This window comes from Talpa occidentalis, unplaced genomic scaffold (assembly GCF_014898055.3).
Source record: "Talpa occidentalis isolate TD23 unplaced genomic scaffold, MPIMG_talOcc4v2.1 talOcc4.3, whole genome shotgun sequence".
NCBI lineage: Eukaryota > Metazoa > Chordata > Mammalia > Eulipotyphla > Talpidae > Talpa > Talpa occidentalis.
In genome coordinates, this window is record NW_023603184.1 from 88,205,352 (window position 1) to 88,232,053 (window position 26,702).

Consider the following 26,702-nt stretch of genomic DNA (forward strand, 5'->3'; position numbering starts at 1 on the left):
ATGAAAGAAAAAGTTATTGTCAGATGTGTCAGACTTACAAAAGTTATATATAGTTCTTTTTCAAAGGGATCCTAAATGAGTTGCTATTTATTCATGCATTAAATAGAAGTAACCATTTATAACACATTAATTTACATATGATAATATTGACAGTATAGCCTTGATATTTGAAGTGAAGTTCCTTTATTTAACAATAATTACCATTGATAAAGTCATGGTCCAGAGAATACCGAATAGAGGGCAAAATGACTTGGCCGGTCTGAGTGCTGAGGTAATATCCTTAACTTCTGCTTGCACTACAAAATATATTTACAATTGACAGAATAAAAAGCATTGTCTTACAGAAACTGATTTATAAGCCATGGAGTTTAAATATTCAAAGAGGATTGAGACTAATCATCAAGGTTTTTAATTTCTTACTTTTGTAAATTGGAAGTGATAAAAGTGAGAGGAGAAGTACATTTATAATGGAAACACTTTAAATTGAAGTTTAATGTCAAATAAACAGAAATTAGCAACAGTAGATGTGATGGTGGAAATACAAATTGAAGTAATTTGGTATAACACATGGCACATGGAAAACCTTTTTGATTTTTTTCCAATTTTTTTCCAATGTTATATTTTCCCAATATACTTCATATATTATTATATGCTTTAACAAAATAAAATCAATACTTTAAAATAAACTTAAAATTTTATTCTCAACTTTTTTCTATATGTGGATTGTTCCATTTCACTTTTCTGAAATACAAACTGATCATTGTATATTTGGAAAAATATAAGTTGCTATGTAGAGTTATTGCAGATCAGAGATAATACAGATAGCAATAGCAGAAATGCTTAGTCTTTTTCATTTCCTATTTATATTATTTGATGGGGAGAAACTGTTTTCTTCTATCAAGAAGCATTGTTTTAGTTAAAATATAAAAAAAAATTTAAAAGATTGTTTCCACATTATAACTTTGCATTTTTAGCTTGAGCAAGGTGAAGACACCAATAGATATGCTTATGCACAAAAAACATTTTATAAGATGTCACATATGCATTCATTAGAGGTTATTATTAACTTTGGGAGGGAGGTACTCGACCTGTTACACACAGAGTTATCTATTTTCCAGAAGAAACAGAATAATTGAAGAAAATGACTACAATTTTTGCAAACTAGTCTGGGTCTAAGGAAACTGTCTATGACAATTTTAGTATTGTTAATAATAGTATTATAATATGACATGTTTAGTCCTACTACCACTGAAAAACTATAGTCTTCTTAAGGTTAAACAAAGAAACTCATAACTTTTGAATATATTACAAAAGCCCACTACTTTTGAAATTTATTGCTTTTTATTGAGGTAACCTTTGTATACAACATTGTATATGATTCAGAAGTATAGATTCATACTCCTTCATATGTATATTGCAACACTCCACTAACCACAAAGGCATTACAGTCTTTCACTGTATTCCATTGGGTCTTCTCATCTCTTTGTTCTCTACCCTAGCCCACCTTATATAGTAAGCAAAATTCTTCAGTCAGATTTTTGTGGTTTGTTTTAGTATAGTTTTGTCTTTCCTTTGTTTTGTTTCGCTGTATTCCATATATGAATGAAATCATATGATTTTTGTCTTATTTCTCTTCACATTTTTGCTAAACATGACCCCCTCCAGTTCCGTTGTCACAAATGCAATTTTATCTTTTTTTTAGCTGAGTAGTATTCCATCATACATATACACCACATCTTCTTAATCTACTTATCTGTCACTGGGCACTTAGGTTGTCCATATGAGGCTTTTGTAGATAGTGCTGGTGAACATAGGAATGCATATATTACTTTGAATTAATATTATTGCATTCTTGAACTAGATTCCTCAGGGTGTAATTGCTGGATCATGTGGTAGATGTGCTTTTAATATTAGAGAAATGTCCATGCTATTTTCCATAGGGGCTGGACTAGTCTACATTTGTACCAACATTATAACAAAGGTTCCTTTTTCTCCACCACTATCTTACCCAAAGCAATATATAGATTCAATGCAATCCCCATAAAAGTTTTAATGACATTCTTCAAAGAAATAGAACAAATATTGTTAAAAGTTATATGGAACACAAGAGACTCCAAATATACAAAGGAATCCTGACCAAAAATAGTGGAAGTGTAGAGGTATCACAACCCCAGATTTCAAACTAAACTATGAAGCTAAAATAATCATATACTAATCAAAAAAGTATGTTATTGGAATAAAGTAGACGCAGAACAATGCAATAGAATTGAGAGCACAGAATAAGTAATCTCATGTTAAATGGGCATTTAATCTATGATATGAGTCAAGAGTATACATTGCAGAAAGTAAAGTCTTTTCAACAAATGGTTTTGAGAACATTGGACAATCCAGATGCAAAAGAAACTTTTTTTAGATAGTTTGATGTACTAAAATTTTCCCAGTTTTTCTACATTTTTCTGCATTTGAGAGGATTTCCAGGTAAATCACCTTCCTGATATCTATATCTAACGGTCCTTAGGATACAATTCTAAGTTTGACTCATGTTATTCCAAAGTCAGCATACATTTTCAGAGAATAATCAACATAGATTATCAATTCTATATAAATACTATCAATACCAGATGTGATGTGTTATAACTATGAAGTTCAACTCAAAAGAGGTTCTTCATTGTGTTTATCCTAGTTTTGAGCATATTTTTATATATTTTAGAATTTGCATTTTTATGAAATACATAGCGATTTATTTTCACATGAATTAAAATTTTTAAATTTTTGACATTATTTAAAGGTAAGCTGTATTAAAATATTTGTCTTTTAAAGTATGTGGAAATTATACCTAATATTATCAATGTGTTAGGAGCTATAATATAACATTGGAAAAGGCAACACCAGAAATACATTCCTTTCACTTTAACCAAACTTAATATCCTTATGAAGAGTGAGTTAAGGTTAAGTTGCAATTGACTAAAGCTGTGTGTTTTTATTGCATATTAATGTGCCTATGAGTACATACATGCATCTGCACCTGCATATACATTGACGCATGTATTTTAGAGCTAAAATGGGCATCCGTGTACTGATAACTTCAGAAAATGGTCAGAACGTTAACTTGTATATCAAATCTTCATTCTTTTAATAAACATTTGAGCTCAAAATATTGCTGTGAAATTTCAGCCATAGAACTGGAACTATATTATATATAGTCTTTCTCTCTCTCTCTTGTTAGCTTCAGTGATAGTTTAAATTCAACTTGAATTTGAAATTATAGGTCATCACCATTTAAGTTCTTTTTCCTTATTGGAAAATGCTTTGACAAATGCATTAAAATGTAATGGCAATAACTGATTATCAACCTTGCTTGCTTTTTTAAAATGCAGTAGCAGTAGATATATGAATATCAAAGCATTTAATTAGATGTGAAAATAAATTACTCTTGGTATGTTTTCAACAGCTATTATACATGACTTGGTCTGCTCAGTGCTCAATTTCACTCCTCTCTAATTAGCATATTTAAAAGTATGATAGAAGTTTTAAGCTTTGGTGTTTTGTATTGCTTGGCTATGGTTTTAATGATTTGCCAGATAATATATGTCTAAACTTGAAAGATAAGATACAATATTGAATTAATGAATTAAGACAAGTTATTTTTTAATGTAACAGATGGACTATAAGTAATAAAGTCTTGATTATATTATTAAGTCAGTCTATAAATAATACACTTTAGAATCAAATCTGATAAATACATTTATTCAGTTCATTATCTATGTGTTTGCATGTATGTGTGTATTTGTGTGTGTTCTACAGCTGTTATTTCAAGAAACCAAGAAGGACCAGGAGAAATGGGAAAGGCTGTGCTGATTCCTAAAGATGACCAGGAGAAAATGAAAGAACTATTTAAAATCAATCAGTTTAATCTTATGGCCAGTGATTTGATTGCCCTTAACAGAAGTCTGCCGGATGTCAGATTGGAAGGGTGAGTTTACATATTATATAATTTTATGTATTAGTAATCCCCGTGTTTTAGGATATCTTAGAACTTCAGTTAACTCAGATTACTTTAGCTGCAGAACTGCATGGGTCTGAATACCCATACCATAGTAGGAATTCACTGTGCATGCATATGATGAGAAATATGAACTATTTAATTCCTGGCAGCTCAAAATATGTCACTAGTAAAGATATTGCGTATACACAAATCTAACAGGTTTTGCTTCATGAAGTTTTTTTTCTTTGCTTTATCTTGCCAACCACAGAGCAAACATGCTCTTTGACAGATTATTTGCTTGCCTGCATAGAAAGCTCTTACACTTTGCCTTGAAAAACTATGTGCCTGTTGTTCCAGCATAATAATAGCCAATTGCCAGTACAATCCTTTGACCCTTTAAAAATATTTATTATGGATCCCAGCAATTTATACTGCTATATATTATTATAATGTTCATTTTTCAGCCACATAGAAAATACTCATTTGAAAATTACAATAATGTATGAAAAATGATGTTGAAGCTTTCAACTTATATGTGATTGCCTGTAAGCTATGCTCTATATAGTTGAACATACCTAAAATGGAAGTAACAAAAATCAGTATATTTAGTGACAAGATTGCCATACTTCTATATAGTTCTTTAAATCTCTTGGCACTAAGAGAAGATATAGTCTAAGATTTTAGAAAATCTTTAAGTTAACAAAATATGCCCTAGAACATACTTCTATATAAGTAGAAGTTGTCCTTTTAGACATAGTGACTTTCTCTGCATTCAATAAAATCAGTTAATTAAAATAGTGTGCCACTTATAATAGGTTATATTGCATTATTAGTATAGTAACATTAGCTTCATATTTTCATATTTACTAACTCTGCTGTTTTCTCCTTGCTGTATTACTTCAATTAAGTCTAAAATAGAGTAACCAAAATAAGATTGTCAGAATGTTCCTTTTATAGCTCAGTAACTAGTTTCTTATGTTCACATATGATTTTAAAATGTCTCACCAAAACCAAAAATAAGTGCATATTACATTCATTATTGGACCCCATAAAATGACTGAAACATCAAATATTACTTTGTGTATTCCAAAGGTCAGAAAAGTTTGGAGATAGTAGTGGCCATACTTGTATATGTTTTGTTTGTTTGCATATAGACATTTATAATTTATTGTCTTTCAGTATTTCACATTTATTTTGGAAAATAGTTTCCTTGACTGCTCACATTTATATTTTAAAGACATACAGTAAGCATATTCTTCTAAAGAACTGAGCATCTTGGATACTGAGATAATAATTTTCTACAATTGTTTTTATTATTTTGTTTTATGAACCATATTGTGACAAGTGGGTAAATTGTGACATATGGTGACAAATGGGTAAATATGATACTTATGTATCATATTTTCCTGTAGTCTGGAAAGCCATGTATGCACTAATTCAAATTTAAAAATATTGAGTTTCAATTGTCACAACATAGATAAATTTAATCAGTCTTGCATGATTTAGGTAAGAATTGTGAATGAAATATCTTCATTGACTAGCCGTTTAAAATATTTGTGGTATTTCTTCTTTTAAGAATCAGCATATTAAGTACTTGAATAGTTGTCTTTAACTAAAAAAAATAAAGATTCAAATCGTGTGCACATTGAAATATTACTCAACTATAAAAAAGTGAAAATTATACCATGGGTGACAACATGGGTGGGCCTTATGTTAAGGTCATTTGGGATTATGCTAAGGGAAACGTCAGATGGAAGAAAAAAATACAATAAAATTTTACTGATATGTGATAAAGAGACAGAACAAATGAAAAAACAAAACAAGGTCAACCCCTAGATTCAACAATGAAATAGTGGTTACCAGAAGGGAAGGGGTGGGGGTGGTAAAATGGGTAAATGGGCCAATTGTATGGCATTGGATGGAAACTAAATTCTTGCACGTGATTATAATGAAGTATGTGAGATGAAAATATAAAGAGTACACTTGAAATTTATGCTATTATAAATCAATATTACCTCAGAAAAGAAAACCTATACAGAGGATGGAATCACAGCACATATTACATCAAAATGAAAGAAAGAATAAAGGTACTCTTCAGGCTGCAAAATATTGCTAAATATAAAAAATACAGAAAATACTATACCATTGTGGATATTATTTTTTTATTTCAAGGTTTTATAAATAGTCTATGAAACTATCTTAGTGAAATAACCAATTTTCTATTTTTTTAAAAGATTTATGTATTTTATGCATACAAAAGCTGGGTTACAGTCCAGAGATGTGGGAGGTAAGAGGATTCACTAGAGACAGGGTGGGGAACAGAACAGTCAGATGTGCTGAAATACACTGCTTAGGGGAGCAGCGGATGAGACAGGAGAGGTCTGTTATGCCATGTGGGTAGCTCCCTGGCCGGGGATCAAACTCATGCTGCAGTGGCTTGGTCTTAATCCTTTGCGCCACCAGGGAGGCCCTCTATTTTATTTTTATATGGCACCAGAGATTATGCTATTATCAAAAAAAATGCAGCTATCATCAAAAATTCCTAGAAAAAATCATAAAGTGTATGTCAGGTTCACTGGGAACATTTGCAGGTAATCTTTAATGACTCAATTGTTGACTTCCTGAGAATATATTTTTAATTACTTTTTAAATTTTTTTTGTGTAGAATAACTGGGTGTGAGCCAAAGATGTGGGGGGAGGGGTGTGAGAGGTTTCACCAGAAACAGAGTGGGGAGCAGAACAGGTGGATCTACTGTAATACACTGCTAAGAGGAGCAGCAGGCTGGACAGGGGAAGTCTGTTGTGCCATGTGGGTTAACTCTCCAGCTTGAGATAGACCTCAGGCCACAGCAGTGATAGCATGACCATGCTGAGACTTAACCTCTATGCCACCAGGGAGACCTCCCGTGAATAATTATGTTGAAAAACACGACATAAATCAGACTATCAAATGCTTATTTAAAAGATGTAAAGTACTTTTTATCTTAAATTTCCTTATTTATCATTAACAATTCAGTATGGATAGTTATATTTGAAAGAGATAGGAAAACATTAAGCTAGCCTCAATGATGGTTGACATAAATTATGTAAAGACTTTTTAAAATGGGACTCACAAATAATTCATTTCAAAATAAACTTAATTTATTTTAGTGGAAAACTTGATTTTTTATTCACTTTTAAAGTGTCTGAACCAGACCGAAGAGTAACTTTGTTCAAATAGTTCAGTGCATTTTACTAGACTATACCCTTAAACTGACTTGCTGAATTCAGAAAATTGGCCAAGTAGTTTAATGCTGTGTTTGACCTTAATATCCATCTACAAATGTTTGAGGATGTGTTCAGAAGAATAACTTAAGTAAATAGCCCAGGTCTTCACAGATAAAAGACTAGATAAAATTATATTTTCCTGGAGGCAATTGTGATAAAACCGTAGGACAAATTGGAGTTAACTTCTGGACAGTCCATCCCTGACAATGTTTAAATACTTATATTATTTGCTTATTTACAAGTGCATTTAATTTTTCAATATAAAATATCTGTATAATTATATACATGATATATGCAGTATATTCTATGTATAAATTGAATATTTGAGGAACAAAAATTATAGCATCACAAATAATCATCATAGTAGGATATTTTAAGTGCTATTAGACTGTTACTAAATTTCTTTAAGCTCCTCCAATTCTGTTAATTTTTTTATAGCTTATATTTATGTACAGGTGAAATGTCACACAGCTCTAACCAAGCCTATGTCCTTTGCCTATATGCCATCACTTTATTTTTATTGTATTTATTATCACTGTGTTTGAGGAGTAGAAGACCTCCCTTTGTGCATTATAACCAGAGTGCACCCCCCACCAAAGCATCCATAGTCTGCCACAATAGTCCATTATGTTCCCTCCCTACTTTTTTCTTGCACCTCCTCTTCTGGAATCCCTCTGGATTTCTCACTTCTATATCAGCTTTCAAGCTTAGTAAGTTTGGTTTTGTCTGATACTTTGGGTTTTCTGCATTCCACTTACAAGTGACACCATTATAATCCCTTACATTTCTATCCATGTTGCCATTAGTTTGTATTTTTGATCATTGAGTGTGAATATTCCATTGTGTGTAAATACCACATATTATTTATCTACTCATCTTTTGGGGGGCAATTACATTATTTCCATATTTATGCTATTGTAAATAGAGTTGCTGAGAACATGGTAGTGCATATTTGCCTTTCAATTAGTGCTTTTATGGTGTTTGGGTAGATACCTAGGAGTGGGATTGCTGTCCAGTTGTGGGTATGGCTGTCCAATTTTCACATCACCATTTATTGAAGAGGTTTCCTTTGTTCCAGTTAATACTTAGCTCCTTGTCAAAGATTAACTGTTCGTATTAATGTATGTTTATTTATGGGGTCTCATTTCTATTCTATTGGTATGTGTGTCTGTTTTTGTCCCAGTACCATGCCTTTTCAACTATTAAGACTTTGTAGTATGATTTGAAGTCTGGAAGTGTGATTCCTTCATTCTTTCTTTCTTTTTTTTTTGGTCAGGATTGCTTTAGCTATTTGGTGTCTTTTGTGGTTCTATGTGGATTTCACTAATGTTAGTTCTATTTATTTGAACAATGCTTTTGAAAATTTGATAAGGATTGCATTGAATCTATATTGCTTTGAATAGCAGTTTATATCTTTCCATTTTGTGTGTTCTCTATTTCTTTTTACTATTTCTTATAGTTTCTTTGTATAAGTTCTTCACCTTCTTTGTTTGGATTATTTGTAGGTGTTTAATTTGTGTGTGTGTGTGTGTGATTATAAATGGGGTGATTTTCTTAATTTCCTTCTATTCTGGATTATTGTTTACATATATGAAAGCAATGGACTTTTGTTTATTGATGTTATAACCTGCCACTGGGTGAACTGATTTGTTTTAATTTTTCAGTGGAATCATTCTCTATAATTTAAAAAAATGTTATGTTTTAAAATTGTGATTCAGAATTTTAAGAAAAGTGATTACTAAATTGATATGTTGATGTTACAGCATTAGGTATTTATTATATTTGTCATCAACTATAGGCCTAAAATTTTATGAATTTATATAGTTTCAATAAAGAACAAGCTTAATTAGTTGTTTTCAGAAAGCAAGTAAATATGTGTAATTTTGTTTGATTTTTAAAATTAATATTATCATATTTATATTTGGAGAGAGAATCATGAATGAAGCCCATTAATAACATTATTTTTGTGCCCCTGATTTGCTAATATGTCCTACATATTGTCCTGTGTGCTGGGAATATAGTGATGAACAAAACTAAGTTCCTCGCTTCATAGAATTTAGAACAAATTAAAGAACTAAGAATAGTCAGGCATAGAGATTAGATTAGACTAAGAATTAGACTTAGATTAGACTAAGAATAGTCAGGCATAGAGATTAGAGTAATGGGGGAAAGCCTCTTTGAGAAACTCACATTTGAATAAGTTGAATGAATACTTAGCATGTAAATATTATATATATGTATGTATATATATTTTAAATAACATACAGGGGTGTTAAATATTTACTGGGTTCTGAGAGCAGGCAATGCTAGAAATACAACAGACCTGTGTATATAAAATTACATGAAAATACAAAAGCAATGGTGCAAACACTAAATGCATAGATGCATGGGTGCGGATATGTCATTTTTTGAAAAAAATGGTGTTTGAATTGTGTTTCCATGGAAGTTAAAAAAAACTACATTTTGGTTTGCTAATACATCTCTTCAATGTTATTCTTTGCTTCTAGGCTTTCCTGGAAGTTTTGAAAACATTATGACTATGATCATAATCAATGAGTTGTGTAGGTGATTCAGTGACATGGAGACTTATACACAAGAGAAATGGGAGAACAAAAAGTCAACTCTGGAGAGATTTTTTCAAATAATTAGGGGGGAAAATGTATAGACATGGAGCCTAAGCACATGGGCATAAGGTGTGACTTTAAGACACACTGTTGAATCCTGGGCAAGTCATTAAATTTCTAAGTCCCAGTTTCCTTTCACTGATCCAGCCAGTCAAGCGACCAATCAATCCCCATCATTTACCTAATACAGCCTGAGCTTTGAGAACAACAGAAAAAGTATATATGAGGCCTTTACTGTGGAGAGTATAAAGAATATATTTACATAAACAACTAATTACCATACTTTATGAACACACCTATAATCGTAAAACGAGAAAGACCAGAATTGAGCTTTCATCTATTGTTTGTTGTGACAGTTTGTATTTATTATTATTAATGTTCTGTGCTATTCTCTTATGCTCTCTAGCTCCTTTTATGGTCTAAGTGAGGAAACTTTGTAAGCAATTGGCTTCTCCCTTGACTCTGCAATTCTTTTTGAATAAGAAATTAACACTAATTATTGGGTGCATATTTATAAAACAGCTACAAGCAATTAAGACAAAATACTAAGGTTCTTTAGCATTTACTTGTATTCAGACATTTAATAGCACTTCAAGTTCTGGTATTGAGTTATTTGAAGGTTATATAATGCAGCTGGCTTTTAAATATAATTCATCAGGGAAAAAATGAGGAAATAGGAAATTTATTTCAGCTATTTATATCCTAGACAAAATAACTGCTTCTTACGTATGCACACTTGCAAGCTGATAGAAAGACTCTAGCACTCTTGCATTATTAGTGGAAGAAAAGCTATAGCATACAAATTCTGAGTAAGTTGCTCTCAAAGGACAAAGAGTTTATTTACTACATAAAAGAGAAATATAGTGTATATTTTTCTGTGCTCAATTTCATAAGTGTACCTATCCATTTATATGGATTGTCTTTCCAATGAATTAAAATATGATAAATGTAGCATTGATTGCACAAAGAAGAAATAGAAAATGAGAATATTAATTGAATTTCTGATCTCTGTTCCACATCTTCTCTTTTTAATTTCAGAAATATTACAACATTCATATGTTGGCACAAACTTTGCCTGTGAAGATAGTAATAATTTCTATAATACATTGATTTATGTAAAGTGCTCTGTGTGGAATTAATTTCGCTACCCAAATTAAATGTTATATGTAATTTTTATGTGTGTTTGTGTGTATCTGTTTATCTATCTATCTATCTATCTATCTATCTATCTGTCTATCTATCTATATGTCATCTATATATAATCTACCTCTCTAAACAAATGGAGAAGATGAAGCTGATAAGTAATATTATTCTCTTTGGGAAAATAATATTTTTACACCAAAACTTTTCTTTAAGAAAGTAGCATAAAATTTTTAGGTATGTTCTCATGGATACATTTGTGTATTACAAAAACAGAAACTCTTTATATTTAACTCTGTATTTTACTCATACTTAATTCTATACTTAAACTACCCTACAATAGTCTCTGAGTTTATTTTCTGACACCATCATATTGAGTTTTCTTAATTTGGTAAAATATATATAATATAAAATTTACCATCTAAAGTATTTTTAAGTATATAGTCCAGGACTGTAAAGTATGAAGGGATTAGAATATGTCATACACAAATTTGCCACTTTGGCATAATAATTATTTTGAGCTGAAGACAAATAAAGCAGACACAGGAAAATTTCACTTTTCTCCCCCATCTGCCTAAAAAAAAGGCATAAACTTTTATTCTGAAGCTGTCCTTCTCTCTTGAACCAGGGAGGGAATAACAACCATTATCACTGCAAATGGAGGTATTACTGAGATAATTCTGCATAGACTAAACCTTAGTAAATAACCATTATTTTCTATCGATTTCCTTTATATATTTTACATAGTTGCCATCTCTAGAAAACAAGCCACCTTTTATTTTGTCCTGTCATTTCTCCACAATTTATTACCCTTTGTTAAAATGATAGTAAAGCCCAAATTTTAACCATGTCTTTGTGCCTTATCTTCTTTTCAGTAAAGTTCTCTCTCTCTAAAAGCCAAAATATTAACATTAAATCAAATTGATACATATTTTCTCTTGTTACTCTTTCTTTTGTCAGTTTAATTCCTCAGTAGCAGGTGCTAAACCCAAGAGGACAGAGAAAATGCTTTTCTTTTCAGGTCCCTACAAGTATATATATTCACATTGTTTTGCAATGTGAATAGTAATCTGCAATTCTCTTTATCTTCCAAAATTGAAATACTATACCCATTAAATGACTCCAGTTCCCTCTTATCTCTAGTTTGTCACAATTGCCATTCTAATTTTTGTCTCTATGAATTTCATTGTTCTTGATGCCTCATAAGAGTGGAATCATACATTAGTCTTTTTCTTCACTGGTTTATTTCACCTAGTATATGTCTTCAGGGTTCTTCCATTTTATAGCATATGTCAGAATTTCCTAACTTTCCAAGTTTGAATTATATTCCATTATATGCATGCATTATTTCTGTTTGTCCACTCATATATCATACGGACTCTTGGGTTGTTCCCACACTTTGGCTACTGTAGATAACCCTTCTATAAACATGAACTTACAGATATTTCTTTTTTTTTTCAGATTCTTTTTGAAACTCTATTTTTAATTATTTTGGATGTGTACCCAGTAGTGGAATTGCTCTATCATATGCTTATACAGTTTCAATTTTTTTGAAGAAGCACTGTGTTGGTTCATAGTAGCTATACTATTTTATATTCCAAGGTATAAGGATTCCATTTTCTCCACACCTTGCCAACACTTTTAAATTTGTTTTTGTTTTTTTCTTATAGCCACATTAATAGATATAAGGTTTTGATTTGCATGAGTAGTGGTGAAGTATCTTTCCATGTGTTTCTTGGTCATTTGTATATCTTCTTTAGAGAAATGTCTGTTCAAATGCCTAGTTCATGTTTTTATCAGTTGTTTGTTCTTGTTGTTGTTGAGCTATAAGAAAGAGGTCTTTATATACTCTGTGTAATAACCACTTATATATATGATTTGCAAATATTTTCTCCCATTCTGTCAGTTGCCTTGTCACTCTATATAATTTGTCTTTGATTAACGAGGAATTTTAAAGTTTAGTATAGTCGATGTAATCTATTCATCTCTAATTATGGCTTTATACTCAAGAAATTATTACTAAATCCAATATCATAAAGTATCCCTCCCAATGTTTTACAATTTTTAAATGTTTAGCTAATGCACTTAATCTTTAGTCTAGTTTGAGTTAATCTTTATTTATGAAGTAGGGTGAGTGTCCAATTGCATGTTTTCTTATTTTCTCAAAGGCTGTGCTGACCCCTTGTGTAGCCATGGCATTCCAGCTGAAAACCATATATGGTCTTATATATGTAAGGGATCATTTGTGGTCCCTATGTTAAATTGTACTCTACTATTTTTTATAATACTGCCAGATTGTTTGGCTGCTGGAGTTTTGTCATAAACTTTGAAATCAGGAAGTGTAAGCTTCTAACTTTACTCTTACAACACTTTTAAATGTCAGGTACTTTGTTCCCAGAGTTGTAAATATAGTTTTTCAGTTCTTATTCACAACCTTATTCTTATAGAACAAAATTCTCTCATTATTTTATATATCCATCATTTATCAGTAGCTAAGTGTGTACCTATGAAAACCATAGGATACAATTTTCCTTTGTGAATCATTATATTTGCAAGAAAGAAAATATCCAAAAGTTTATATTAACTGGAATTGTGAATTTAGGTATATGGTTGTGTGGCCATGAGGTGGGGGGATATTTTATAAGAACTTTTCTTTTTAGGGCGAACATCTATAGAACTAGGCTTAGATAGAAAGGAGATAGCTTTCTGAGCAGGAAGTAAAGCACGTTGAGAAACAAGTTCTAGTTTGAGCAACCACTTTTTTAAGAACATAAATATAATTAAATTCAGTATTTACTCTAGTTATTATTTCCTTTGTCTTCTTATAACCTTATATATTGAAGTTGTCTAAATAATATTTTACTTTTGTTTTCCCAAAGTCTAAATGAGAAAGCAGATAATTTACTTGTTATTTTTAAAATCTGTGTCATGGTTATTATATATATATATAATTAATTTATTTATTTATATAAGCACTGGGTATAGTCAGAAGCGCGGGAGGGTGAGATAATTCACCAGAGCCAGAGCAGGGAACAGAACAGACAGACTGTCGAAATACACTGCTGAGGGGAGCAGTGGGCACAGCAGGAGAGGTCTGCGTGCCATGTGACCCTCTCCGGCCGCCTGGGAACGAACCGGCGCTGCAGAGGCTGCAGGCAGCTTCGCAGCCCAGCACTCAACTGCTGCGCCACCAGGGAAGGCCCGGTTATTATATTTCTACTAACATTTCTTTTACTTTGGTTATTTAGGAGTAACATGGTTCCCATACTTACCCACTATCATGGTTGCCAGTGTTTTCTTATAATTAAAATTTTTTTATTGTTGCCTGTCATGCAATTCTATGTAACTTGGGGCAGAAATGTTTATCATTTTAATCATTGAAAAATCAAATTTCATGTCATTAAGATGTAATAGACTATATTCCAAAAATTAAAAATTTTAAAAAGAAAAGGTAAAAGTGATTTTTAAAATGCATAAATTTTGGATAATGAGTAATGGACAAAGGTGATGCAGTGTAGACAGAAAGTATGAGGCAATTCAACAAAAGTAGGAAGTTGCAACTAGCCATTCTGAGGCCCTGCAGGGAGGCTAAAGGTGTACAAGTAATGCCTCTACTTTTGTTTAGATTTGTAATAGGAGAAAAGTTGGACAGAAATTTAGCATGGGGGAAATGACATTGAGAGCGATATTGCTGCTATTTTATATAGAACATATTATAGATGGGAGATGCTTGGGTATAATAGTATTCACTATTGCCATTATTTTCATGCAGATATGACATTCTTATCACATGCCTAGATATTGAACTTGTCTGGGATAATTGCTTTGGGCAATAAAGCAATCTTTAGTAATAGATTAAAATGAAGGGAAATTATAAACATCAAATTCAGGATAGTTTCAGGAGGGATGATCATGTAATTGAATTTTCAGTTGTGTATATGTGTGTTTTTTATGCATGTGTATGTTTATATATTAACCCAGAAGTAAATAAGGAGGAGGGAATCAAACTGTAAAAGCAAATTATCTGAAGTACATTGTGAAATGATATTTCATAAATTGGTGAAGAAGAAAAAAATTAGAGGATTCAAAAGATGACTCTAATATTTCAAATATGGGTGTTTAGTAATTGGTGGCATTGCTGTTTATAACACAAATACACACATGTAAATACCTCTCTCTATATCCAACCATAAGACCATTGGGTAAACCAAAATGTTGCAATAAAAAATGTTATCTTTACAGGAAAACTTTTTGCCAGCATATGAAAGTTGTAGTAATTCTCAAAATAAAAAGAAAAGATGTGTAACAAAGATTATAAATCCAAATAATATTCTCATTTTATATCTTTTCTTGGTGAAATTAATGCTACACTTATTTTTCCAGTGTTAGTATAATTGCAAAAAATGTAATTTAAATTTTTCCTGAATTTCTATCTTTCTAAAATTGGCCCTTGAAAGTTAGTCTTTGTAGTTAAAACATGGAGGGTTATTTTTTATACTCACCACATAAGAAATTTTAATTCAAAAGGTAAGATTATTTCTTAATAAACATTTGGAGATAGATACATCTTATAAAAGTATATAGTTGGGCTATTGCTTGAAAATCCAGTTTGGAAGGGATATTTGACTTCTGCATAAATTCTATTTTTTTCTCAGATGTTTTCTGTATCAGTGTGGTAAGGGAAGGCTGAATTGTTCTAATGACAACTTATAATGTTATTTTGCTGATAAAAATTTGAAGTTATAGTTAATATAGCTTAACTTACTATACTAAGAGAAAACATCTAAAATTTCTCATATATCATAATTAATAGTCTTATGATCTTGCAAATTCTCCTTGTAGAAGTTAATACAATTTCTGAATTATAATTTCTGTATAAATGAGAAAATTTGAGTTTGGGTCTTAAATTTTAATATGTAACATTTTAATACTGCTTTATGATTTTATTTCATTAAAACAGTATCAAATGTAAATATATTTTATTGTGTACATTCCAAGTCCAACTTGAAATATGTATGTACAGCATATGTTATGGTCATAACTTTAGGATAAAAATATATATGTAAGGATATATTTTCCACTAGAAATTTATTTATAGTCATGAATAGTTTCATTTTTCTCCTGAAGAAAGGTATTCTTTCTGTCCCTTTTATCCCTTTTTCTTTGTGAATATTGATATAGTGTAGACATAGAAAGACATTTTCAGTAAAATGTCATAGGAAGCTTTTTGGTTATACTTAGAGTTAATTTTCTAAAATGATATTCTAAGAACTCTATATGGAAAATACCAGTATAATATAATATTTATCATTAAACAGTATTAAAAAGTTGAAGTTTACAATGTAATAAAATTCAAGTTCATAAACACTCATCCAAAGCTCCTTTCTGATCATTATTTTGTGAGAAATTTTAAAGCAAATATAGCATATGGTCCCTATCCTTACTGAACTGATATAACATAGTGATTAGGGAAGATTGTCTCCCTGTGAGTCAATTAAAATGCATGAATTAATTTCTGTAATATTGCAAAATTAACTAGTAGTCAATATTTGTTGAGCTTTGACTATGTACCAGGAAGTACTATGAGTACTTTACCTATATTATCTCACTGAATTATAAATAAAAGCCATCGAACTATATTTTATTTTATTGTGCTTATTTTCTGGATGAGGAAACTTAAAATGGGCAAGGAACTTCTCCAAGGTCATGCAGCTGATGTTTGAATGTGTAATTCTGAGTGTGTGCTCCCCAATGCTAGAGAACACCATTGAATGTGAAAGAATAAAAGACAAGATATAATTAAGTTACTAAGAACATGAACCATGGGTTATCCCTTGGTCCTTGGATTATCCCTTGGTCCTTGGGTTATCCCTTGGCCCTTTTTTTAGTGTAAGGGATAGCAGAGATTCCAGGTGAGAGGGAAGGCATGAGGGGACACACAAAATAAGATGACTATATGGTGTATTCAAGAGACTGATGCAATACAATAATGAATTTATTTGAGGACCACTTGTATAGTCATAATGGCAGTCATGCTGACTCACTATCCTCAAGCATTGCCCTAATGCTGTCCATCAATCATATGACACCTTCCTTGTCTGTTCTCTCTTCCACTTTGTAAATTATTAATTCATAATTTTATCACTCCCCTCAAACCTCCATTACCTCCTGTTCGATCATCACTGTCAACTTTTGACCTTGCTTTTTATATTATTGAGAAAAATAGGAGCAAATAGAAGAAAATCTCCATTAGTCCCAACATCACTTCTACTCTCATACTTTCATTTGAGATCCTATAATCTGTCTTTTCTCCTGTTACTATAAATGCATTGTTCATGCTTCTAATGACAGCCAGCTCATTTATTGTACAATAGATTCCATCACCTCTTAATTACTCAAGTGCATTGTTCCAACAATTCTGACACTTCTTCAATTATCAATTATTTTCTCTCTTGTGCTATTCCTAACTACATCAAATGTGTTATTTATTTTTACTTAAAAGCAAATATATAAACAAAAAAAGCCTGCATATAACATTCCTCCCTACAGATGTGTCCTATTTTTTACTCTTGTTCAAAATCTTTTTGGAAGAGATGAATATGCTTACTGCTTTGAACCATCCTTCCCCTTCACTTTGTCTAAAACCAACTTCATTTAATTTTAACTCCCACAATATCAGCAATATTTTTCTTGCCACCACTGATCCTTATGTTGGTACAATCCTATAGATAAAAATCCCTAAGAGGGCCTCCCCAGTGGCGCAGCATTGGAGACTGGGTTGCAAAGCTGCCCGCAGCCTCTGCAGTGCCGGTTTGATCCCCAGCTGCTCCCCGGCCACCAGATGAGGGTCCCACATGGCGCGCAGACCTCTCCTGCCGCCTGCTGCTCCCCTTAGCAGTGTACTTCAATCTGCCTGCTCTGCTCCCCGCTCTGGCTCTGGTGAATTCTCTCATCCTCCCGCGCTTCTGACTGTACCTAGTGCTTGTATAAATAAATAAAAGTAAATCTTTAAAAAAAAAAAAAAACCCTGAGAGGCTTGAACCAGGCTACCTCCTCCATGTGCACTTGCTCTTAGAAACTGTGGCTACTTGCCACAGGAAAACTTGGAAATGTGCTTCTCTAACCACAGATTCATTTTCCCCACTCAGACTCCTGTAGGATCCCTCCTGCCCTGAATGTCACCAAACACCATGAAAATCAAGTTACATTCCTTAAGTACATTTAAAAAAAAAAAATATATATATATATATATATATATATTCATACAAGAGCCAGGGTACAGGCCAGAGGCACAAGAGTGGGGAGCAGAACAGGCAGATCGATGAAGACACTGCTGAGGGGAGCAGCGGGCGAGCCAAGAGAGGTCTGCCGGAACATTTGGGTATCTCCCTGGCCGGCCAAGAATTGAACCTGTGCTGCAGAGGCTGCGGACAGCTTCATAGCACTGCACTCAACCTGCTGCACCACTGGGTAGGCCCCCTGTACATTCTTATTGCATTTCCAAGCATGATTTCAGGTTATAATTTCACTATCAATAAACATCTATGATCCCTCAAAAGCAGTCACAGCTTCTAAAAATGAATAGCTGTATTCCTTGTCATTTGGCTTGGTAAGTTAGAAGTACCTTTCTCTCATGGGATAAGTAGGAGTCACCACCACATACCCAGTGTCTTTGAATTTGCTTACTTCATTAAACTCTTCTCTGAATTCCTAATCTCTCATCGGGTTGGAGGTGAGTGATTCACTATGAAAGACTTGAAAGACTCGCCTCAGTTCTGCTATCTTTTCAGCCATTTCTTTTAAACTTGGGTTACCTATCATTAAATGGAAACAGTTTTCAGACTTGCTGAAATTCAAAGAAAAAGTACTTTTCTTATCCTGTTATGAGTATTTTATGTTTCTCTGTTATTAAACAGTATATAAGCTTCAAAGTCAGAATTTATACAAGGCCTTCTGATTCTAATGTTGTATTCTTCCAAATGTTCATTACTTAAGTTCCTGGAGAGGGCAGAGAATACTATCATAATGGGTGATCAAAAATACCTATGAAATGCTGCAGTATGCCTTGCACAATGAAAGTATACTCCGGGTGAATGAATAACAACTATACTATTAAGCAGCATTTGACTATAATGGGTATTTCTGCAATTAAGGCATCTAGACATTTATGTGAAATGCATCTAAAGCACAGATGATGGAAGTAGACTCTGGAGTGGAAAGAAAAGTAAATGTTAGTCCTGCGGTAGTATCATTTTAAGGATTCCAGAATTGATAAGCATTGTGGTGGGAATGCAACAAGAGGGAGCAATAGGGATGATTAAGAGGGAGGCTAAAACAGATGGTGGACTTTAAAGGAAGAAACCCAGCGGGATAGGATAAATAATGAGAGAAGCACTGAATAGTAAAGAAAAGTGGACACTCTATCTCAAAAAATATAGGATGAGATAAGACCTTCAAATATTTAGTGCTTTTGACAATCAAAATGATACAACAAGAAGTAACACTTGGAAGAATGTTCTTTTCATGTTTTTGTAATAACTTTGCTGCAACCAAGAGGATTAGATTATAAGAAAGATGAGACTGAGCATCATGATAAAATCAAGTGCATTTTTTCTTTTGAAAAATATGTTATGGTTTTTTCATCCTAATATATGTTCTCTGTATCAGAAACAAATGGAAAAAAAAAAGAACAACTTGGATAAGAATAATTGTCATATACCTGGAATTTAAGAAATAAAAAAAAATATTTATGGAAGAACAATATGCATGGAGTAAAATATCAATTTAGCTATTAAATTGTTGTTCTGTGCACAATTTCAAAATAACAATAACTTTTACAGGCATTTTGTGCCTTTCGTGAACAGTTCTGGTCATTTGGCAGTTCAGCTGAGTGAATTTTTTTTTTAAAGATTTATTTATTTATTGCATACAAGAGCTGGGTGTAGGCCAGAGGTATGGGGGCCAAGAGGATTCACCAGAGACAGAGTAGGGAGCAGAACAGGCAGATTGACTGAAATACACTGCTGAGGGGAGTGGTGGGTAAGACAGGAGAGGTCTGCTGCGCCATGTGTATTAGATCCCTGGTCAGGGATTGAACTCGTGCTGCAGTGGCTGCTAATAGCTTCATAATGCTGATACTTAACCCCTTGCACCACCAGGGAGGCCCAAGAGTGATTTTAATAGAAGTAAAATGCTTCAGCTATGTGTTTAATAGACTGTAGCACAAAGTTGCAGACCAGAAACAGGAAACTGGAAGACATGAGGTATATACATGAGACAATAGCCTATGTACTGAAGCCTATGTACTGACGATGTTTTCTGGGAGAATGTGGCTGGGGCTACATAACTACCATATTTTCATTTGAATTTTGATGACCTATGGCCCTTCCCTCTATCTTCTTCTATGACGATAAGGCCCTCCTAATAAAGTATATTCATTAATTTTTATACATATATCAAATATTTGTGGTTTATAAAGAACATTATTCAATAAAGAGGTAAGACAAGTTCTCATCCCCACTGTGCTTAGAAATGGCAACCAAAAAATTAAAAATGTCAGATTATTAGTTTTAATTTTATGACACTATAATGATGCATTAATTGGCTTGGTGACACCTTTAAATATGTGAATGGATATTATTACTATCTTCACTGAGTGTACTTATGATATATTTGACCTTTACATGCAAGTATTATGACAATTATTATCTCTAATTCCTGCTTATATATTTTGTTACATTTAATATGCATAACATCAGATGAGTTAGTTTCAGCATTATTGTTTAAATGGCCAGCTAAGTTTCCCAAAATTATTTATTAAAAAAAAAAAAACAACACTGTGTCTCTAACCACCTTCTTTGACCATGTGAGTGTCCTGCCAGTCATCTCACTGCTGTTGTCCATTTGACAGTCAGGCTGTGGTGGCTGTATGATCAGTGAGGCACATTCCTTTTGACATAGAGTATCTTGAATGGCTATGTGTTTTTGGTGCTCTTGTCCATTTCAAGAAAGAGTGACTATTTCTTTTAAAGTGAATTCCTTCAAATTCTTTTTTTTTTTTTTGCTGTGTTTTTTCTTTTCAAAAAAGTTAATTTTAGAGCAGTTGTTGTTTTTCAGCAAAATGAAAAGTAGAGATTTCCCATATACACCCTGACGCCATCTATGCATAGCCTCCCCCATTATCAACATTCTCCACCAGGCAGGTGCACTGAAACATCATAATTGCTCGAAGTTGGGAGTTTAAATTTGGGTTTACTCTTGATATAGTGAACTTATGGGATTGCAAATGTGTAATGATACCTGGCAACTTTTTTACTGTCTCCATATTTCACCTCCTGTAGGATGTCATATAGTTGGAATCATATAATATGTAGCCTTTGCAGACTGGCTTATTTTACTTAAAGGTATTCATTAAATTTCTCCCATGTCTTCCCACAGCTTCCCAGCTCCTTTCTTTTCAGTACTGAGTAATACTCCATTGACTGGATATCCCAAAATTTGTCTAGTCACCTAATGAAGGGCATCTTCCTTGCCTCCAAGTGGTAAATATGAGTAAACTGGCTCTGTAACAACTGTATGAATATCAGGGGGACAAGAACAATAAATGTAAATAAATATCCTAAGGAAGAATAGCATAACAATAATTAAAATAGTAAAGATCAAGAAAGGTTTCACAGTGAAGCTTATTTCATTTCATTTTATTGTTTTAACACTGATACTTTTGTTTTTTAATATTATTTTGAGTTAAAATTGGTTTACTTTTTTTCTTGTATTTTATTTTATTTTTTTAAAAGATTTATGTTGTTTATAGAAGAACCAGGGTACAGGCCAGATGTGCGGGAGGGTGAGAGGATTGACCAGAGACAGAGCAGGGAACAGAACAGGAAGACTGACAAAATACACTGCTGAGGGGAGCAGCAGACAAGACAGGAGAGGTCTGCCTCGCCATGTGTGTTGCTCCAAGGCTGGGGGGGATCAAACTGGCACTGCAGTGGCTGCAGAAAGCTTCATAACACTGTGCTCAACTGCCTGCATCACCAGGGAGGCCCTTTTCTTGTATTTTAGAAGCATAGGAGCCCCTCTCTGTGGCATTACTATGGTACACCCATAACCAAGGCACCCACGATAGTCTACCACGATAGTCCATTGTTCTCCCTTTCCATTTTTTTCTTACTCCTTTCCCCCTTTTGTCATTTCAGTTCTATAGTTAGTTTTCAGGGATTAGTTATTTTATTTTATTTTTTATTTTTTTTTAGATTTATTTATTTACGCATACAAGAACCAGGGCACAGGCCAGAGGTGTCAGGGGGTAAGAGGATCCACCAGAGACAGAGTGGGAAGCAGAACAGGTAGACTGACCAAAGTACACTGCTGAGGGGAGTAGTGGGTGAGTCAGGAGAGGTCTGCTGTGCCATGTTGGTGGACCCCTGGCCGGGAATCGAACTCATGCTTCAGTGACTGCAGATAGCTTCATAGGTTGCTTCTTAACCCCTTGTGCCACCAGGAAGGCTCTCAAGTGTTAATTTTTTAGTTTGGCTTTATCTGACCCTTTCTTTGGTTTCTCTATATTCCACATGTCATTACACAAACAGGTATTTGTGTTTCTTCTTCTGACTTATTTTGCTGAGCTTAATCCCTTCCATCAAATCAAGACCAGTGAGATGCCCCCTCACACCAGTGAGAATGGCCCATATCAAAGAGACCAAAAACAACAAGTGCTGGTTAGGATGTGGAGATAAAGGAGGATCCCTCTTATACTATTGGTGGGAATGTAGACTGGTCCTGCTATGGAAAATAGTATGGAGGCTTCTCAAAGAAATAAAAATGGGTCTGCCATAAAACGCAACAATTCCACTGCTAGGCATCTACCCTAAGAATGTAGAAACACTATTTCAAAGGGAAACCTACATTCCCATGTTCATTGCAACACTATTTACAATAGCCAAGCTATGGAAACAACCTAAGTGCCCCAAAACTGATGAGTGGATCAAGAAGATGTGCTATTTACACAATGAAATACTACGTATCTATCAAAAAAGATAAACTCTTATTATTTGTGGCAACATGAATGGAGTAACACATATTTTTAAACTGGGTTTTTGAAAAGTAGTGATGGGGGCCTCCCTGGTGGCACAAAGGGTTGGGACGCAACCTATAAAGCTGTCTGCGACCACTGCAGCATGAGTTCGATCCCCAGCCAGCCAGGGAGCTACCCACATGGCGCAGCAGACCTCTCCTGGCTTGCCAACTGCTCACATCAGCAGTGTACTTGAGTCAGTCTGCCTGTTCTGTTCCCCACTCTGTCTCTGGTGGGTCCTCTCACCCCCTGCACCTCTGACCTGTGCCTTAGTTCTTGTATGCATAAATAAATAAATATTTTTAAAAAAGTAAAAAGTAGTGTTGGGTCTGAATCCAGAGTAACATTTAAAAATGTCTTTCTGTCATACACTATGTCCCTGGAGCATCATTTATATTTCAAAACTGTTGGTTTCTTATTTATAAAAGAAAGCATTTATCTTGATGTTTTCCACGATTTCTTTCTGTTGTAAGATTTCTTTTCTGAATGATGTTTATTTTAGAATGTACTTCTATCTTATGATCATTAGCACACATATACTACATAATGCAAGACTATTATTTCATCCTTATTACATATGCTGGAGATTTTTGTTAAACCATTTGGGAGTAAGCAATGTCCACAATGTAGGAATTATATAGAATCACTCTAATATCTTAATATGTAATACAGAAAATAGTTTATAATTTATAGTGGCTGTTAGCCCTGAATCTATAAATTTGCAGTATTTTGAAGGCAAAACTAGTGTTAGTGGTAAGTGATCATTAAAATGGTGAAAAAAAGGCAATCTGCGGGTAATTAAATATAATTGACATATACATAGAGCCTGTAGAGCATTCTATTTTTGTGTTACATTCATTGTATTTGAGATTTGTAGTTATAGCTAAAATATTTAAAATGTATTTATGATTTCAAAACTAACACATTTTAACAATATATTCTATTGTAAATGGTGAAGCATGCACTGCCAACTAAAAAAGAGTATGTTAACTTCATTAAAATATTTAAAAAACCTAAAGCTAGGATTCTAGATATCAATATATAGGGTTCAGTTCAAGAGTAAAAAATTTACTGACTAAACAGAAACTATTATGTTCAGTTGAAAGATTTATTCTACATGTCTAACAAAGATTGAAATAATTTTAATAATACATAAGCTTAAGGAGGATAGGGGTTGGGTCTGATTTTTTTCATTATTATTATTCTAATGTCTAGCAAAGTATTTAAAAAGTAGCCTGTGGTCATTCATTATTTACCAAATAATAAATACACTGTTTAAAAAATAAAAATCCAAGTGAAAATTCCACACCCAGTGAAAATTGTACTGCTATCTTAAAATACTTCTAAAAGAGAAATCAAAGAAAGAAAACAAATGGAATAGTAGTATGCTATCAGCAAAGAAAAAATCTTACTCTTAATAAAAATCTTACTCTTGAAATATGTCTCTTTAAGGAGTTGAATGAAATAATCTTACAGATATCAATTAAAGTTTACATATTTTTCTTTTTTTAGTTTTTTAAAAGATTTATTTATTTATGCATACAAGAATTGGGGTACAGTCCAGAGGTGTGTGGGGGGGGGGTGAGAGGATTCACCAAAGACTGAGCGGGGAACAGAACAGGCAGACTGATTGAAACGCACGGCTGAGGGGAGCGGTGGGAGTAGTGGGTGAGACAAGAGATGTCTGCTGAGCCATGTGGGTAACTCCCTATTGAGCTGGGAATCCAACTCCCACTGTTGAGGCTGTGGATAGCTTCACAGTGCTGTGCTTAACCCCTTGCGCCACCAGGAGGCCCGATATATTTTTCTTTGGAGATTTTGATCTCTGTCTGCCAAAACAAGAAGCATTGGTAAATGCAAAGAATGCTTTTATATGAATATTTCTATTGAAGCAAGGTCCTTTTGATTTTAGTTCTTTTTCTTTTTTTTTAACACATTATGTCATTATCACACTTTTCAGAGATTGGTAATTAACTAGGACATATGTATATGCTTACACTTAGACTCATTATATCAGCAAAATATAAATAAAACTAGCTTTCAAAGGCATGATACACTGATTCAGATATACAATCATTTTAGGATTTGATTGAGAACACTTGAATGAATAGTTATTTACATTTTCTTATTTGAAGATTTTTAAATCCTTCAATTTTCATAAGTATTTAGAATTGTTGAATGAATATAATTTACTAGATGATATGAATCTAGTGTTTTAATTTCTTATAGTGAGAGGACTTAAAGTATTTACTGGATCTTTCTGTTATTTGAGAAGAGTATCTTACAAGAACTGTAAAGAGTGGGCATTGATTGTAGATTTTGGCAGCAGAAAGTGAAGTTAAAGCAGGATCTCACCTCCAGACTGAGAAGAAAATTGCACAGAGAAAAAGGCTATTAATCGAACTCAGTAGAAAGGTTGTCATTGTGTCAAATTTTGCAGGTGGCAGATTTTCAATTGAGTATGAGCTCAAGAGAGTATTGGTCAGAGTCAAATTTTGCTTGATATCTTTGGGCACAATAGAGTTAAAATTGTGTGGGAAGTTTGGATGTAATCATCTGGGTCTGATACACTGGTCAGTTTCTCCTGAAGTCTCAAAGCCTTAACAAAATAGCTTTCTATTTGTTTCAAAAGACTGATCTCAAGGAACTCAACTAACTCATTCACTAAATAAATATTTCTAGGGCCTACCAGTTGCTAGGAACCATGCCAAATCCTGTGATTGTAAATATGAATTAGACATTCCCTGCCATTGAGGAATTTACATTCTAGTTGAGGAAAAGTGAAAAGTACACGGAAAACACCTTATATATTGTGAAACAGTATCATCAGTTGATTTGATTCTGCTTATACACACACATAGCACTTAAAAAAGCACAAGTTTCTAGGGCTGATAGAAGAATTTTAGTACTAATTAAATTTTGAAGATTAAGCAACTTTCAGATATTAATTAAATGTCTTTAAGGTTAAAAAGAAATGACAGCCAATGCCTAAATGAGCTTTGGGGAATGATCACAACAGCAAACTTCTCCTTTGTATTCAAAATAAAGAAAAAGTTTTTTCCCTTCCTCTATCCTTTCCCCTTCGTAATACTTCAGTCTAAAACCACTACATGAAAATGAGCTTGCAGGAGGAAGTCAGCCATTCAGAGACCTGGATCCCAGGAAGATGAAAAAGGCATCCATCAGTGGCACAGTTTTGGAGCCTGTATAAGGAGGACAACAACCTGAGTACCTGAGTCCAAGCAGGGTGAGGAGAGCCCCCATAGAAAAGTGACCTATCTGTGCAAGTCTAGAATGGTGTCCCCATGGGAGGTGATCTGGCATGGATGTTGGAACCCAAACAGCATGAGGAAGTCATTTTCATAGGGGAGGTTCCCAGAATGGGGTGTTAGAGATTTAGTGATGTGATGAGTGACTTCACATGGGGACCACCCTATGTGAGGTTTCAAAGTTAAGTCAGGTATACAGGGCATCAGTGGCTGGGGAAAATTTTTTGGAAGGAAGAACTGAATTCCAAGTGGTGTAAATATGACATTCACTCAGGAGCTGGCTCAGGGCAGGATGCTGCAGCCAGGGTAGATGAGAAAAGGACTACTGGGTGACAGAATAG

At 33.4% G+C, this 26,702-nt stretch overlaps 1 protein-coding gene across 9 annotated transcripts in view; it reads left to right on the forward strand.

The window, feature by feature from the left end:
* Positions 1–26,702, forward strand: part of GALNT13 (polypeptide N-acetylgalactosaminyltransferase 13) — a 446,421-nt gene that overhangs the window by 179,127 nt on the left and 240,592 nt on the right. For all 9 annotated transcript variants that reach the window (XM_054699734.1, XM_054699735.1, XM_054699736.1 and 6 more), the window contains one exon: positions 3,805–3,973. In XM_054699734.1, coding sequence (XP_054555709.1) covers positions 3,805–3,973 — 169 coding nt within the window. The remainder of the gene's footprint in view (positions 1–3,804; positions 3,974–26,702) is intronic.